The sequence below is a fragment of the Callorhinus ursinus genome, unplaced genomic scaffold (assembly GCF_003265705.2).
Source record: "Callorhinus ursinus isolate GAN/ISIS: 27379988/994484 unplaced genomic scaffold, GSC_fseal_2.0 scaffold71, whole genome shotgun sequence".
NCBI classification, from domain to species: domain Eukaryota; kingdom Metazoa; phylum Chordata; class Mammalia; order Carnivora; family Otariidae; genus Callorhinus; species Callorhinus ursinus.
The window spans coordinates 194,794-212,337 of NW_027397133.1; the positions used below are offsets into that span (position 1 = coordinate 194,794).

The following is a 17,544-nucleotide window of genomic DNA, read 5'->3' on the forward strand; positions in this document are numbered from 1 at the left end:
TATCTTGGGACACGAGATACAAGTAGTATTCTTTCGGCGTGGAGCGCGGTTGCCAGTATCTGGTCCACGACCGTTTCCGGTCACGAAGCACACATCCTCATGTCGTCTCTCCTCCTTTAGATCCACTTCTACTTTCCTAATCCCCGTTTTCTCAAACGTGCCGCCGGCGTCCTCGCCGCACCCCCGTTCCCTGCCCCGAGGTCCGCGCTCTTCGCTGTACGGATCCAGACCTTCCCAATATGGCTGCGCCCACCGAGCGGCTTCCAAAGGGCGACGAGACCGAGCGGGCGCAACCATTTCCGGCTCAGGCCTGGTCTGTCATTGGCTTAGCGCTCCGCTCCGGTCGAAGACTAGGCGAGAGCGATGAAGTCCTAATAAGCATGCGCGACGGTGCTGACAGCCGCTGCCAAGGTGGACGAACCGGAGATGATAAGTCTTGAAAAGAAGAGAAAGGAGGGGCAGGATTTGCACCTTTCTGGTAGGGCCGGCCAGCTCCGGTCGCCTAGCGTGGCCACCTCGCTCTCCGTACGGCGCTCGATCCAAGATGGCGGCGCACGGTCCACAATGGCCGCTACCCCAGCATCGCAACGAAATCGACGCGGCGATGTCGCCCAAGGACAAAATTCTAACCAGGGCCAGGATGAGGGTTTGTGGATTGATTGTTCACTCCAAAGTGCCACTGATTCCGAGACACAGGCCCCAAACCGGATGAGCGGAAGCGGAAGTGGCGTACCGAAGCTTGGATTCCCACGGCGTAAGGTCACAGATTCGCGGTCCAGGTTAGTTGGGTTTCTGCTAGACGCTTTCAGAGTCCGGCACTGTGGGAATTTTGCGACTTGAGATGCGGTTCGTGGTGGGTACTCGTGGTGGGGGGGCGGTGACTGGTTCAGGCGGCTTCGGGGTTGTCAGAGGCGTTGGCGGAAGCTTGGGCGGGAATTAGTGTTTAGAACGAAAGACAATTCCTTCTGACAGCGACAGGTGGGTTCCGGGTCGCGCCCCGGGCCGTAGATAGAGGCGTTGGGAGAGCCACTGACCGAGGAGCCCATCTGGGTCTGGTTGGTGAGGAAAGGATTGGGAGTCATCTGAGGTTCCTAGGGTCCGAGTTTGAGCATCCGAGGGGCCCGTGATCCCTGTGAAAATAGGTGTCTGGGGGCTGTGAACGGGTGCGAGAGCGAAGTGCAGGGTGTTCGTGGGAGAGGTGTGCGGGATTGGAAAGCGAGGAGCCGCAGGGAGACATTTGGGTGTGTATATTGGGGTGTTCTATTTCCCAGCTTTTTATGCTGAATTTAGGCGTACAGAAAAGTCGAAAGAAGAGCAAAAATGATTCACCCGCCATGAATAGATCCACGAGTTGTTAAAACCGTGCAATAAACACTTAGAATGTGTGTGTGCGCATCAGCCAGTGTACACGTGCGTTTGCACGCGCATGAAATCATGTGAGCCCTAGCTTTTTCAGTTAGTAATAATCGCTCCTCGGATAAACCTCATTGGCTACGATGCTGCCACCGCGCAAAACTAGTACTAGCTTTTTATGTCCGTTCTGCTACATGTTTGTGTGATTTGGCGTAAGGTGCTAAGTTCTTTAATTCGCAGTTTTCCTATTCGAATACATTGGTATCTGTCTCACAGGTACTTCTGAGGGCCCTAATTTCATGACCTCATCTAAACCTAATTACCTCCCAAAGGCCCTCTTCCCAAAGACACACGAGTTTGGGGGGCTGCATTTTTTTTTTTTTAAGTAGGTGCCACGCCCAAGGTGGGGCTTGAACTCACAACTCTGAGATCAAGCGGCACATCCTCTACCGACTGAGCCAGCCAGGCACCCCTGGAGGATATAAATACTAAATCCATAACAGGTAGTACTTGACAAAAGGTATCTATTATTATTTAAGTGTATACTTTCTTAATGGGAGTTTTTATATTTCAAACAATTCTGTTAACTTTTTAAATTAGATATATATATAAACATATACATACATATTTTCTAACTATATATTTATGTTTCATATTAAATGGAGTTCTCTTCAGTTTTTGTATCACAGTATCATTATATACTTAATCATCAATAAAAGCAGATAAAAATCACCTTAAACTATCTGTAATGTTTTGAAATGTATTTTTAAACTGAATTATATTTTATGGATATTTTTCCTTTTTTAATGGGTAAAAGTAGACTGGATTAAATGCGTATTTCAAAGGCTTCTGATTTAGTTTTACCAAACTCCCCAGTAATGTTGCATTATCTAATGCTTCCACCAGTGTGCCAGGTTTTAATACATCTTTAGCAACAGTGGGTAAATCATCCTTTCATATTTAGAAAAAAGTGATTAGCCTCAGCTTTTCTTTATAGTTTTGTTTAAAAAGGTCATATTTGGTTATCTGAAAATGGAAAAGTGTTCATCCTTGTTCCATCTTCCTGGTCTCTCCTTCTAACCCTCCCAAACTTTGGAACTACTGTTCACAAATTAGTATGTATTATTCCTTTGACTTGTATAATTTTATCACATGTATACGAATATACTTTTATGGTAATGAGAGTACACTCTAGTTTTTCTAGTTTGTAAGTTTTATAATAAGGATATTATAATGCAGTCTTCCGAGGCTTGCTTTTCTTGATTCAGTACAAGTCTGTGATTCATTCATCTTGCTGGTTGGCTTGTTTTATTAATTTGAATTTCATTGCATAAATACAATGTAGTTCATGCATCCATTCTCCTGCTGTTGGACATTTGTATTGTTTCTGGGTTTTGGCTGTTAAAAGTAGTGAAGTTCTGAAAAGTCTTAGCTGTCTCTCAGTCACTGTGAGAATTTGTATGGTCTAGGCTATATACCCAAAAGTATAATTTCTGGGATGCCTGGGTGGCTCAGTCGGTTAAGTGTCTGCCTTCGGCTCAGGTCATGATCCCAGGGTCCTGGGATTGAGTCCCACATTGGGCTCCATGCTCGGCAAAGAGTCTGCTTCTCCCTCTGCCTCTGCCATTCCCCCTGCTTGTGCTGTCTTTCTCTCTCTCTGACAAATAAATAAAATCTTAAAAAAAAAATAAAAATAAAAGTATAATTTCTGAGACAAAGTAGATGAATTTTTATCTAGAAGGAAAAGCCAAATTGCTTTTGTACCACCTTACTCTGTCATCAAAGTAAAAAAAGCAGTATATAAAAGTGCCTGTTGATCCGTAAGCTTTCCAAAACTTAGTATTTTCATTCTTGCTTTTTGACCATCTTTTGGGTATAAACATCATCTCATTGTGGGGTTTCCATATGCACTGTTCTCATTACTAACAGGGTTGATCATCTTTTTATATGTTTATTGGCCAATTTTATTTTTTTATTTACTTATTTTAATTTTTAAATTTCAGTATAGTTGATGCACAATGTTACATTAGTTTCAGGTGTACATCATAGTGATTCACCATCTTTATATATTACATGTGCCAATTTTAAAACTGAGAAGTTTGTCTTTACTCACATATTTGGAATGCTCACCTTTTGCTAGTTATTTTGTAATAAACAATTTGTCTGGCCTTTGTCCCCAGCTCCTGGGAAATAGCCTCTAAATTGTTGGAATGTCCTGAGTGACAGGAGTGTCTTTGTTATTCATGGTGGGTCTGTAGATAGTTGTGCCAGTGGGGTGACTCAGGATGGGGCTGTTTATGCCAAGAAAACCAACCATGTGATTAGAGGGTTGAGGCTTTGAGCCTGGTGATACCAGCCCAACCTCCGAGATGGTAAGGGTGCTGGCGGTTGAGTCACATGGCCAGTGATTAGATCAATCATGCTTACTTAATGAAATTCTAATAAAAACTGTAGACACTGAAGCTCAGGTGAGCATCCAGTACCCTACATACTGTTCCTTGTAGATATGCTGGATGAGTAATATGTCCTGACTCCAAAGGGATAGGACAATGGAAGCTTCTGGTTTGGGAGGATCCCAAACCTCACTTACCCTATTGTCTCTCTCCATTTGACTGGTTATGATTTGTATCCTTTTGCTACAGTCATATATTTTTAAAAATTATTTATTTATTTAAAAAATTTTATTTATTCATTTGAGAGAGAAGAGAGCACATGTCAGAGCACATGAGTTGGGGGAAGGGCAGAGGGAGAAGGAGAGGGAGAAGCAGACTCCCCGCTCATCACGGAGCCTGAGTAGGGGTTCCGTCTCATGACCCTGAGATTATGACCTGAGCCGAAATCAAGAGTCAGATGCTTAACCCACTGAACAACCCAGGTGTCCCTCCTTTTGCTGTAATAAAACTTCTGTCTTGCACACTTTCCCCCCAGGTACCTGGTAAATACTGTTTTTTCTCTCCCTTTTAAATCTTACTATTTGTTTGAATATGAAATTGCAATTAATGTTTATATTGATATTAAAACAATTGCATAATGACAGTTTTGTTTCTTCTTTTCCAGTCTTCATGCCTGTATTTTTCCCATTTTATTGCTCAGGTTTTTATTTGTGGTACATTTTTGACTAAATGTTGAGAGAAAGGTTATCCCTGTTCCTAAGTTTAAAGAAATGCTATGGATTATTTTGTAGATACTCTTCTTTGTCTATTTCTAGTTTAGTAATACAATTTTTTTTTTTTTAATTGTCAGTGCTGGGGCACCTGGGTGGCTCAGTCAGTTGAGCAGTAGACTTTTAATTTCAGTTCAGGTCATGATCTCAGGGTCCTGGGATTGAGCCCATATTGGGCTCTGCGCTCAGCAGGAGGTCTCTTCAAGGACTCTCTCTTCTTCCTCTACTCACTATCCTTCCATTCCTGGAATAAAGTCAGCTGTGTCTAGTATGATTCTTCCTCTATTTGGTTTTCTTAGTAATCGTCCTATACATCAGTGGATGTGGTTTCTCAGTATTTTATTTAGGCTTTTTATAGCTAATTTAATAAATGCAATGGGCCTATAAATGTCTTTCTCATATTATCCTTGAAATCCCGGGCGCCTGGGTGGCTCAGTTGGTTAAGCGACTGCCTTCGGCTCAGGTCATGATCCTGGAGTCCCAGGATCGAGTCCCGCATCGGGCTCCCTGCTCAGCAGGGAGTCTGCTTCTCCCACTGACTCTCCTCCCTCTCATGCTCTCTGTCTCTCATTCTCTCTCTCTCAAATAAATAAATCTTTAAAAAAAAAAAAAAAGAAATCCCGTACTGTTTCCTTCAGTTGTCCTATAGCCTAAGGCACAGAGTTGCATTTTCCTTCAGAGTTCTCAGCGGTGTGATATTGAGAATATTAAGCTGTGTTAATATATTTCTAGGGTGTCCTGGCAACTCTAGATTACTCTCTGTTAAATTGATTTTTCATAGCCAGAATTAATTCTTTAACAGCACTGTTTAGAGTATGTAAGAGACCAGCTGGGTTTTTCATGAAGATGAAGTTTCAACAGGAGATAGGTATTTGAGATTTCAGTTGAGACTTCATTGTAGAGTTTAAGGACACACAAAGTGTGTGTCAGAGGCAGACAGCCTGTATTTGTTTTGCTTTTTGTAGGCAAGTTTAGCTTAATTGGGGTATAATTTACTTACAGTAACTCTTACCAATTCTTCATGTACAAATTTGATGAGTTTGTCAAAGGTATACCAATGTGTAACCTTTTCTTCAATCAATACATAGGACTTTTGCGTCAACCCCCAAAGTTCCCTGGTGTCACCTTTTCCGTTTGAGACCATATTCCCATCCTCTGTTCCCTCATGATCATTTATGTGCTTTCTATAGTTACATGTATTCTTTTTTTTTTAAAGATTTTATTTATTTATTTATTTATTTATTTGAGAGAGAGAATGAGAGAGAGCATGAGAGGGAAGAGGTTCAGAGGGAGAAGCAGACTCCCTGTTCAGCAGGGAGCCCAATGTGGGACTTGATCCCGGGACTCCAGGATCATGACCTGAGCCGAAGGCAGTTGTTTAACCAACTGAGCCACCCAGGCGCCCTATAGTTACATGTATTCTAATACCTCATATAAACTGAGTTATACAGTAAGTAGTTGTGTCAATGGGAGTCCCATTCCCTGGCCTCAGTTCTTGAGTTCCGCCAAGAAAGAATTCAGAGCCAAACTCTAAAGCAAGCAAAGGTTTAATAACAGTTTAAGCAAAAGTACATTCTTGAGATGGGAGAGCGAGCAGGCCCAGAGGTTGCAGCTGCACCCTGGGTCAGGGTTGTTTTTTCTTTTTGTGTTTGGATAGGTTAGGGGTCATAGCTAGGGTGGTTTCTGAGGTTGCAGCCAGTCATCTAAGGGACTCCATCTACTGGAGGAATTTTTGGCCTTAGATGGTCCTTGTCAGAACTGTCATGGCAGCCGTTTTCTGGGGAGGGGGTTAAAACCACAGTGTAAATGTATATAATAAAGCTCCAAGTTACTGTAGGGCAGTGGCCATAGGGAAGAATGCAGGCATATCCCATGGGGTCTTTCCCAGGTGTTTGGAGCTTGGCCTCCTCCCTTTTACAATCGGAAATCACTTGTTCCCTGCTCATATCTAGCTAACTGCCTACTCTGTCATTCGCTGGTGTTTGGCTTCTTTCGCTTAGAATAATGCTTTTCATCTTCATCCATGATTTTGCATTTATCATTAGTTTATTCCTCTCCGCTGCTGAGTAATAATCGGTGGCACAGATATGCTGCAACATGTTCATTCCCCAGTTGATGGATGTTTTGGATTTTGGAGGTCGGTTTTGGATATTCTGAATAAAGCTGCAGTATGCATTCATGTACAAGTCAAAGTGGCTGTACCATGTTGTATTTTTACCAGCAGTGCAGGAGAGTTCTTTTTCTTCACATCCTAGTCAGTACTTAGTAATTTCGGTCTTTTAGATTATAGCCAGTCTGGGGCACCTGGCTGGCTAAATTGGTGGAGCACGGGTCTCTTGATCTTAGGGTTTTCAGTTTGAGCCCCAAGTTGGGCCTAGAGCTGATAGATAGATAGATAGATAGATAGATAGATAGATAGATAGATAAAATTACCGCCATTCTAACGGGTTTGTAGCAATATTTTATTTAGGTTTTAATTTGCTTTTTGTTGTGTAACCTAAAGCAGCTTTTTGTGTTTTTATTAGCCATCTCTCTACTTTTGGAGAGGGAAGTGTCTGTTTAAATCTTTTGTTTCTTGGGACACCTGGGTGGCTCAGTCGTTAAGCGTCTGCCTTCGGCTCAGGTCATGATCCCAGGGTCCTGGGATCAAGCCCCGCATCGGGCTCCCTGCTCCACGGGAAGCCTGCTTCTCCCTCTCCCACTCCCCCTGCTAGTGTTCCCTGTCTTGCTGTGTCTCTCTCTGTCAAATAAATAAATAAAATCTTTAAAAAAAAAATCTCTTTAAATCTTTTGTTTCTTTTTTACTAGATTGTGTCTTTTGTGAAATTGGAAAAGTTCTTTGTTTTTTTTTAGATAGAAGTATTTTAGTCAGGTATGCATTTTTTTTCTGTGCTTTCTTCTAGAAGTTTCACTGTTTCTTTTTTTAAGTATTAAAGTTTTTCTGTGCTTTCTTCTAGAAGTTTCACTGTTTCTTTTTTTAAGTAATCTCTACACCCAACATGGGGCTTGAACTCACAACCCCAAGATCAGCAATCACCTGCTCTACTGACTGAGCCCGCCAGGCACCCCAACAGTTTCAATTCTTAAATCTATAATCTATTGAGTTAATTTTGGTATGGGGTAAACACGAATATCCTATTGTTTCAATGGCATTTGTTAAACATTTTATTATTTTTTTTTATCATGCTCATGCTTGTCTCTAACTTGTTGAATATATGGAGTATATATAATAGTATTTTTGGTGTACTGGTCCACCAGGTCTCCCCTTTTGGCCATTTTTGTCTGTTTCTCTTGCTTGATTTTTTCCCCCTAGCTATGGGTCATATTTCCTTGCTTCTGTGCATGTCTGGTAATTTTTGATTGGATGTCATATATTGTGAGTTTCATATTGTTTGCAGAATTTTCTTTTAATTCCTTTAACTACTTTTGAGGTTGGTTCTGGGATGTAACCAAGTTACTTTGGAACAGTTTGATTCATTGGAGGCTTTCTTTTAAGCTTTATTAGGTGGTGCCAAAAGAGTCTCTTGTCTAGGATTGTTTTGTCCCCATTTCTGAGGTAATCTTCTCCTGAGACCTCTGCATTGCATGAGACCAGGCATATTAGAAGGTCTTTCCACCCAGGTTAGTGGGAACGCTGAACTATTCCTGATCTTTTGTGAGCGCTAGGAATTGTTCCACCTGCTCCTTTCTAGTGGCCTTGGTAGTTTCCTCACAGCCCATTAGTGCTGAGCCAGAGACTCAAAGGAACCCTCTGCCTCTATAGAGTGAGTTTTCCCTCTCTTCTCTGGTATACTGCCTGGCAAGTGTTAGTCATCTTTTCTTCCTCAGACTTTGAATTCTGTATCATTAACTCATCAACACTGCTAGATTCTTCGGGTTCCTTCTCCCCGTGCTGTGGCCTAGAAAGTCTCCAGGCAGTGAGCTACGGCACATAAGGGTCTCACCTTGTTTCCCTTCTTCTCTGACTTCTGTGTGAGAAAATTGTTTAGGCATGTTTCCTTTTTTTTTTTTTTTAAGTTGGTTAAGATGAAAGGATAGTTCATAATTTGGTAGTTTTACCTGGAATCAGAGGTTCTATCAATTCCAAGGGTTTGTGTTTTAATCCTTGGTCCACCCGTTACTGTGTGGCTTTTAGCTAGGTGCCTGACCTTTCCTATGGAATAATTATAGTTTACCCCATAGGATTGTGAGGGTTAAATGAGAAAAGAAATGCTTAAAACGGTTCCTTGCATGTATAGGAACCTGCTTTTATTATTATTTCCATGCCAAACAAATCTTTCCTTGAATCCATAGATGCTGGCTTCCTAGAATGAGGCACTTCCTATAAAGGACAAAGTAGATCTCAAGTCTAGAAGTTCATCCTTGCTGAGGATACCCTTGATGAGACACCTGAATGCTGAAAATGACCAAGTCCCAGGTGAGCTGTTTATTTCCCAGATTTCTAGAAGTTTATAAAAATGTATACAATCTGATGGATGCCAGAGTTGGTAAGGTGGTGGGGGGATGGGCAAAATGGGTGAAGGGGAGTGGAAGATACAGGCTTCCAATTATGGAATGAATAAACCATGGGACTAAAAGATACAACATAGGAAATATAATCAATGATATTGTAATAGTGTTGTATGGTGACAGATGGTAGCTACACTGTGGTGAGCGTAACTGTAGACTTGTTGAATCACTATATTGTACACGTGAAACTAATGTAACATCATGTGACAACTATAGTTAACAATTTAAAAAACATATAATCAGAGTGAATGATGTATGTAAATCTGTTGCAGCTGGGAGAAATGTACTTAGACTGGGAAACAGAATAATGATCTGGAGTAGCCAGTCAGGAAGGGAGTACTGTCTTATCTGTATATCTCATGTTGCAAGGTGCTAACAATTGGGACATTGCCACATAAGTGGCAGGATCCAGAGCTGAGTTGCAGACATTTCTGTAGTAATACTGGAAACCATCACAGAAGAATAAAAACATGTTATAAGATTTACTTTGTATATAAGGAGGAAGCACATGGGCTTTCTGACTAAATATTTCCCAGAGATTAAATGTGAAGAAGTGTCTTTGATGGGTCTTCCTCTTCTGTTTTTCTCCAGAGTATGGACCCAGTGAATGGTCATCTTCCTAAGGAAACGTGGGAGATATAAAAGGCATAGCTAGAAAACTTTAAAAATCTCTTCTTAGCTACAAAGAGAAGAATAATTTTTACCTAAGGGTCTTTGTGTAGGTCATTGTGTGAACATACGTAAAGTGTTTAAAACAATATACAGCACATAGTAAGAGCTCTGTTTTTGCTTTTATGAATATCATGATTTAATACATAGCACAATTTCTTAAAATGCAGTTCTGAGCATAACATACTTTTGTATATGAAAAACACTGTAGTGTCTACCAAGTGTCTGCAGGAAATGTGTACGCTTACTCCAAGTTCTGTTGCTGCCTGTACCCTATTGAACTTCTTGCAGTTCCTTGAACCCAGCATGGTATTTAACATTTTTAACACACGCTTCCTTTGGAAGACCAACAGCTCCCGTGTCTTCCAGCGCTTACTGTGGAACACACCACTAAATGCGCTGCACCTCTTCCAGCTTGACCTCTTCTTCAGAACTAGTTCCTCACGTACTTGTGCCCATATTTTAACTTGAGCATACTTCTGTTGTAACCCTTGTTAAACCATAATGTCTTGCCGTATATGAATTCTGTAAAGGAGTGTACTTGCCACTCTGCAAGATCAGAAGCTACCTGAAGTCAGGACTATGCTTTATTTCCTTTTTTATTGCAATGTATAGTAGGTAACATTAAATGCTCCTGGGGAGCCTCGCTGGCCTAGCTGGTTAAGTGGCTGACTTCGGCTCAGGTCATGATCTGGGTCCTGGGATTGAATCCCATGTCGGGCTCCCTGCTCAGCGGGGAGTCTGTTTCTCCCTCTCCCTCTGCTCCTCCCACAGCTCGTGCTCTCTCTTTCATAAATTAATTAATTAATTAATTAATTAAAAAAATCTCGGCGGGGGGAACAAAAACCAAATGCTCCTAAGGTCAGTTGCAGATGGTTTTTAGGTAAAGTGTTTTTTGTTTTTTTTTTAAGATTTTAAAAATTTATTTATTTGACAGAGAGAGAGACAGCGAGAGAGGGAACACAAGCAGGGGGAGTGGGAGAGGGAGAAGCAGGCTTCTGCTGAGAGGGGAGCCCGATGCGGGGTTCCATCCCAGGATCCTGGGATCATGACCTGAGCTGAAGGCAGATGCTTAATGACTGAGCCACCCAGGCGCCCCTAGGTAAAGTTTTAACAACATTTTACATTGGGTGAATGAATGAGTGACAAAGTGAATGAAGAGTGCAGAAAGGAGGGGTGCTTGGGTGGCTCAGACAGTTAAGCATCCAACTCTTGATTTCAGCTCAGGTCATGATCTCAGGGTTGTGAGATAGAGTCCCGCATCAGGCTCTGTGCTAATGGCGAGTCTGCTTGAAATTCTCTCTCTCCCTTGCCCCCTCCCTTGATTCTCTCTCTCAAATAAATAAATCTTTTTTTAAAAAAAATGCAGAAAGGATTGTTTTAATGGATTTATTAGTGCGCAAGGTATAAATCAAAACTAGATATAAAGAAATAACTTGTTTATAAATTTCTATAGTAAAAATAATCAGAATAATATCCTATATATCTTCTATATTTTATTCCATTATATTAACTCTGGATTAAAAAGGATTATGTTATTACAGGGCTTGTTGTCATTCAGTGATGTGGCTGTGGATTTCACCTGGGAGGAATGGCAGCTACTAGATACTGTTCAGAGGAACCTCTACCGGGATGTGATGTTGGAAAATTATAGCAACCTAATGTCTTTGGGTAAAGACAATGTTCCTAAATATCTCAGCATGAGCCCATTAATTGCCTGTTTTGTTTTATTTTTTCCATTGATATAATTTATGGGTACTCTGATATCCTTATTGATTTTGGAGTTGTATAGGTGGTAGAACTTATTTTATGACCAAATAGTGACGGTACTTACTTTCATTTTCTGAATGAAAAGTTTGTTTTGCTGAGATTCCCTGAAACGGAATTTTTCATCATAGGCCCTAATACTGCTCAGTTCTCTGGGATTGCCTCTTGACAGGTTATCAAGCCACTAGGCCAGAAGCGACAGTCCCCTTGGAGAAAGGAGAACAAGGAATGCTAGAGAGAATTCCCAAGTCAGTGTAGTCTCGGGGAGTACAGCAGTGCAGTGGGAGTTAGTGGAAGCCAAGTGACAGTTGATCACTGGTGCGTTGGGGCCCTTGTTATTTTAATATTTTTTCTCATAATGTTTGAACCTTAAGAGGTGACTTAGAGCAAGTGAAAAGAGGTCATCAGTGTGAATGGGGCTTCCTTCTCTCACCGTATATGACTCATTTGCTAGCCACCTAGCAGAAGATGTACCTCCTTTTATCTACTCTGGGTCAGATCTTGGCCTGTTTCATTTGGTCTTTCCTTTTTGGCTTAGTTGTTCTTTTGCAGGTGGTGAGATAAAACCTGCCTTCCCTACATCTTAATCATATTCACATAGCTTTTCTATTATGCTTTCAGATATTCACTGATTCCCTCCAGAGTTTGAGGATACCATGTCTTCAGTTCATTACTTATTGTCTATTTCTTTTATTGTATACCTCTGACTTATATTGTGCACGTGCTGTATCACTTTCTCCATTCTCTTTGGATATTGACTTGAGATTCCATCCCTCCCCCCCCAATTTCATAATGGTAGAATTCATTGATTTTTTTCCCCTAGAAGTAATGTGGCAAGTTTAGGGTTAGTATCAGGAAAATATTGAGAAGGATGAATCTGTGGAGGGAAATAATGAAAATAATGCATTGGGAAAAATATTTTCTCTGAGCAAAAACTTTGTTCCTTTTGTAGAAAGACCCCTTCAATGTTTCTCAAGAGGAATACATTTGAAACAAAAGTCAGATTCAAAATTTCAGAGTAAAAACTATGCAGAAATGAATTCTGTTGAATTAAACAGCCATGGGAAACCATTTTTCCATACTCTACATGAAACCGGCCATATTGAGGCCCAGTACAGTGAACATAATTTGTGTATGAAGACCTTCAGCATGGTGAAAAATCTTAAAAGACATCATAGAATTCCCACAGAAGGGAAACCTTATGAATGTAGTGAGTGCCCAAAATCCTTCAGGTATAAGTCAAAGCTCATAATACACCAGAGAACTCATACAGGAGAGAAGCCGTACAGATGCCCTGAATGTCAGAAAGCTTTCAGTACAAAATGTCATCTCACTCTACACCAGAGAACTCATACAGGAGAGAAACCTTATGGATGTATTGAGTGTCCGAAATCTTTCAGAACAAAGTATCATCTCATTCTACACCACAGGACTCATACAGGAGAGAAACCCTATGAGTGCAAAGAGTGTGGAAAAGCTTACAGGGAGAAGACAAAGCTCAGATTGCATTGCAGAACACATACAGGAGAGAAACCTTTTGAGTGTAGTGACTGTGGGAAAGGTTTTATGCAGAAGTCAAACCTGATTATCCATCAAAGAACTCATACAGGAGATAGACCCTATGGCTGTAGACAATGTGAAAAGACCTTCTGTAGTAAGTCTCAGCTTGTTGTTCACCAGCGAACTCATACAGGAGAAAAATCGTATGAATGCAAGGAATGTGGGAAAGCCTTCAATAAAAACTCACATCTCCTGACACATCAGAGAATTCATAGAGGAGAGAAACCTTATGAATGCAGTGAGTGTGGAAAAGCTTTTGTATACACATCACAGCTTATTGTACATCAGAGAAATCATACAGGAAGAAAACCTTATGAATGCAAGGAGTGTGGGAAAACCTTCAATAAAAAGTCACACTTCATAACACATCAGAGAATCCATACAGGAGAGAAGCCTTATGAATGCAGTGAATGTGGAAAAGCTTTTGTAGACAATTCACAGCTTATTGTTCATCGAAGAACTCACACAGGAGAGAAACCTTATGAATGCAAGGAATGTGGGAAAGCCTTTAATAAAAAGTCGTCCCTCATAACACATCAGAGAATTCATACAGGAGAGAAGCCTTATGAATGCAGTGAATGTGGAAAAGCTTTTATAGACAAGTCACATCTCATTGTCCATCAGCGAACTCATACAGGAGAGAAGCCCTATGAATGCAGTGAATGTGGAAAAGCTTTCATACGAAAGGCAATGCTCATTGTCCATCAGAGAACACATACAGGAGAGAAACCCTTTGTATGTCTTGAATGCCAAAAAGCCTTTAGCAGTATGGCAATGCTCAGTAGACATCAGTTGATTCATACAGGAGAGAGACCCCATGGATGCAATGAATGTGGAAAAGCTTTCCGCCAAAAAAGCCATCTCATTATCCATCAACGGTGCCATACCGGAGAGAAACCCTATGGATGTGTTCCATGTGGTCAGATCTTCAACCAGAAGTCCCAGCTCATTAGACATCAGAGACGCCACACAGGAGAGAAACCGTATCAGTGCACTCAGTGTGGAAAAGCCTTTTTTGAGAAATCATACCTCAGTGTCCATCAGAGAAGTCACGCAGGACAGAAACCTTATCAGTGTAATGAGTGTGGGAAAACATTCTCTGTCAAGTTCTTTCTTACCTCACATGAGGAAATTCATACAGGAAAGAAATCTCAGGAACACACTGAGCACTGTAAAGACTTTAGTGAGATGTCAGATCTCACTGAATACAAGAGAAATCACACAAGACACACTCTATGAATGCTGTGAAAGTTAGGATACTTTTGGTTGGTGTCAGTTTCAGAAAACTTATCCAGGAGAGAGATCTTTTAAGTGCAGTTAATATAAGAAAATTACCTACCACTAGTGTAGCCTCATTTCATTGGAGAAAGGCATATGAATGAGATGAAAAGTCAGAATCTTTTCTTGACATGTGAAATCCCATTATACATCACACAGAAGTGAAACCTGAATGCAACAGATGTTTTTGATGGGTCATCCTCTAATAGTTTTCACCAAGGGAAAAAAAAACAACAACTCACAAATGTTGTGAATCCTGGAATACTTTCCAAACAGATGAGCTTTCATACCAAAGAAAATAGAAGACTGAAGACTTGCAATGAGGAATGCCTCTGGCATGAAGTCTAAACTTAATATGCATCAGATAACACTTAAGGAGAAGTAGTATGGTGTAATGATGCTGGGAAAGGTTGCTTACATATAAACTTTATAACAAAAATTTCGTTCCTGTCCATTGCCATTTATTTATGGAAAATATAACATGAAGTAGTCAGAGCAAATAACTTCGGTATGCCAAAGGACACTTTGTTTCATGTTTGAATATATTGGATAGTCAAAACAGTAAGTTAAGAATGGTCCAAGATGAATGTATTTGTTTTGTGTCTGAGTATTTTTGTAGTACATGTATACAGTAATCTTCAGGTTTCATAAGATCATGAAAGAAAGTTGTATACCACAAAATTGTTTGTAATGTGTAGTATCCATCAAGAAATGCCAACATTGTACGTTTTTTAATATATAAATTGCAAGGGAAGTATTTAGGCTTAAGATTATGAGCTTTTTAAAAATTCTTTACTGGTTTACATAGTGGATCTGGTAATAATTTTAGCCCTTTGGAATAATAAATTTTTTGAAACAAATTGTCTTCTGGTTGTCACTCAGAAAAAATAAATCCATTAAAAATAGTGAGATTTGGGGTGCCTGGCTGGCTCAGTCAGTGGAACATGTGACTTTTTTTTTTTAATTTAATTTATTTATTTGAGAGAGAGAGCATGAGCTGGGGAAGGAGCAGAGAGAGAAGCAGGGTCCCCACTGAGCAGGGAGCCCAACGTGGGGCTCGATCCCAGGACTCTTGAAACATGACCTAGCCGAAGGCAGATGCTTAACCAACTGAGCCATCCAGGCGCCCTGAGCATGTGACTCTTGATCTTGGGGTTGTGTGAGCCCCACATTGGATGTAAAGATTACTTAAAAATCTCTTTAAAAACTATTGAGATTTAAGAGTGATGAGTAATCACACATCTTCTGTCCCTAAGTTCTGAAAAACTAGAAGCAGCTGCTATTTTCAAAGAAATGAAAACAGCAGATGCACAAGGGAATGTCTTGTACTACCAACAGGCTAACCCAAACAGAAAAAGGAAGTGAGCACAGACTATATCTATGTTTAGGAGGGACCTCATAATCCTTTGGTAAGACAGCACAGCAACTAATAACTATTAATAGTCATTAAAATACATATTAATAAAAGTTAATTCACCCTATATTCACATTAATTTACTCTGTCATTGCGAGGTACTTATAGTCAAAGTGTAGTAAACTTCAATAAAGATGATAGGCAAAAATAATCCTATCATGTTGTTTTAAGAATTACATAGACTTGAACTTACGTGACAATAGCAGCATGTAAATTGCAAGAAGTATCCTGTATTAAGGTGTTCTAAAGTACTTTCTGTTTTCCTAAAGAAGTATAAAGTTGTTAACTTCGAGTGTTAAGAATGCATGTTATGGTTAAGGATGCACGTTTAAAGTAATCATTAAGGAAAATAAAGTAATCATTAAGGGAATAGGAGCAGGGTATACATCTTCCAAACTAGTCAAAGGCAAAGGTAAAGAGGAAAAATAGAATGATTAAAAACCCAAAATCATCACGAACCCAAAAGAAGGCTAAAAAGTAGAGCTTAATAAAGAAACAGAATAAGTGCCCAAATAGAGGTAGGATCAAACAAAAATTTGTTAGTAAGTTAAATGTAAATGAATTAAATGCTCTGGTTAATATACAGACTTGTTATTGTCAGACTTGATAAATAAAATTAAAATACTGGTTTTTTTAAATGAAATAACCACATAAAACATGGAATGGATTTTCTTTTATGAAAAAGCATCTCATGCAAATACTAAACATGACAAAACTAGTACAACTAAATTATTATCAGAAAAAAATAATCTCTAAGGGGACAGTCACTAGTCATGGGAAGAAATGCTAAATTCATACATCAAACAGGGACTCAAATTATCTAAAGCAAAAATGTAAGATTTATAAAGAGTCAAATTTACAATCATAGAGGGAGATTTTAATCCCTTTCTACCAGTATATTACAGAATAAACTGATAAAATGTTTATAAAAGTTTTGAACATACTAAATAAAAAGTATAATGGAGGTATTATATACAACATCCTCAAAATGCACAGAATTTTCAAGCACTTCTTTTCAAAGTTTACCATGTTCTGGGCTATACAGCTGTTCAACAAATTTCAAAGTTTGAACTAAATAATATGCAATCAGGTCCTGTTAGGCTCACAAACACTTAGAAGTCAATGACAAAAATTAGCTAGAAATCTATAATTTTGGAAATTAGGAAACAATTCTAAATATTTTATTTAGAAATAATTATTTTTCCAACTTTGCCATCTAATATTTTTAAGTATAAAAAGGTTGAAAATCTAAATAATGGTCCCTATGTACCTACAAAATAGATTCAACAAATTAACCATTTTGTTATGTACCTATTTTCCATTTAGTTATCTGCCTATTTATTTTTTCAAAATCATCTGAAATTAAAGATACCATGACACCTTACTTCTATATTATCATGCATCTCCTGCATAATCATGACATTATTACCGAACCTAAGAAATTAAATAGTGGAAATTAAAACACTGGGGGTTTCCTGAGTGATAAGAGCCATAAAAGTGTAAACAAGGGGCTGCTGGGTGGCTCAGGCCTTAAATGTATGCATTCGGCTCAGGTCAGGATCTCAGGGTCCTGGCATCTAGCACCGGGTCGGGCTCCCTGCAGGGAGCCTGCTTCTCCCTCTCCTCCCTACTCCTGCTCTCTGTCTCTGTCTCTCTCAAATAAATAAAATCTTTAAAAAAGTACACCAGGACATTTTGCTGCAGCCTGACAACAGGTCACATTAACATGACCCGTTTAAGTCTGGGTCTCCACTTTGTCCTTGGGATATCATAAAGTCCTCTTCTGCTGTGTGAAAAGGAACTCAGAAGCAAGGTCTTTATGTAACATCAC

General features: G+C 39.8%; 1 protein-coding gene and 1 pseudogene across 1 annotated transcript; one reads left to right on the forward strand and one right to left on the reverse strand.

Annotated features, from left to right (window-relative positions):
• Positions 1–338: 338 nt before the first annotated feature.
• Positions 339–15,159, forward strand: LOC112806977 (uncharacterized). The gene is made up of 5 exons (XM_025849516.2): positions 339–779; positions 1,743–1,856; positions 8,810–8,933; positions 11,239–11,365; positions 12,414–15,159. Exons 3-5 carry the CDS (start codon positions 8,910–8,912, stop codon positions 14,258–14,260), a joined length of 1,998 nt encoding a protein of 665 aa, XP_025705301.1. The 5' UTR covers positions 339–779; positions 1,743–1,856; positions 8,810–8,909; the 3' UTR covers positions 14,261–15,159.
• On the reverse strand, positions 1,449–1,517 carry LOC141371449 (U4 spliceosomal RNA; annotated as a pseudogene).
• Positions 15,160–17,544: the final 2,385 nt, after the last annotated feature.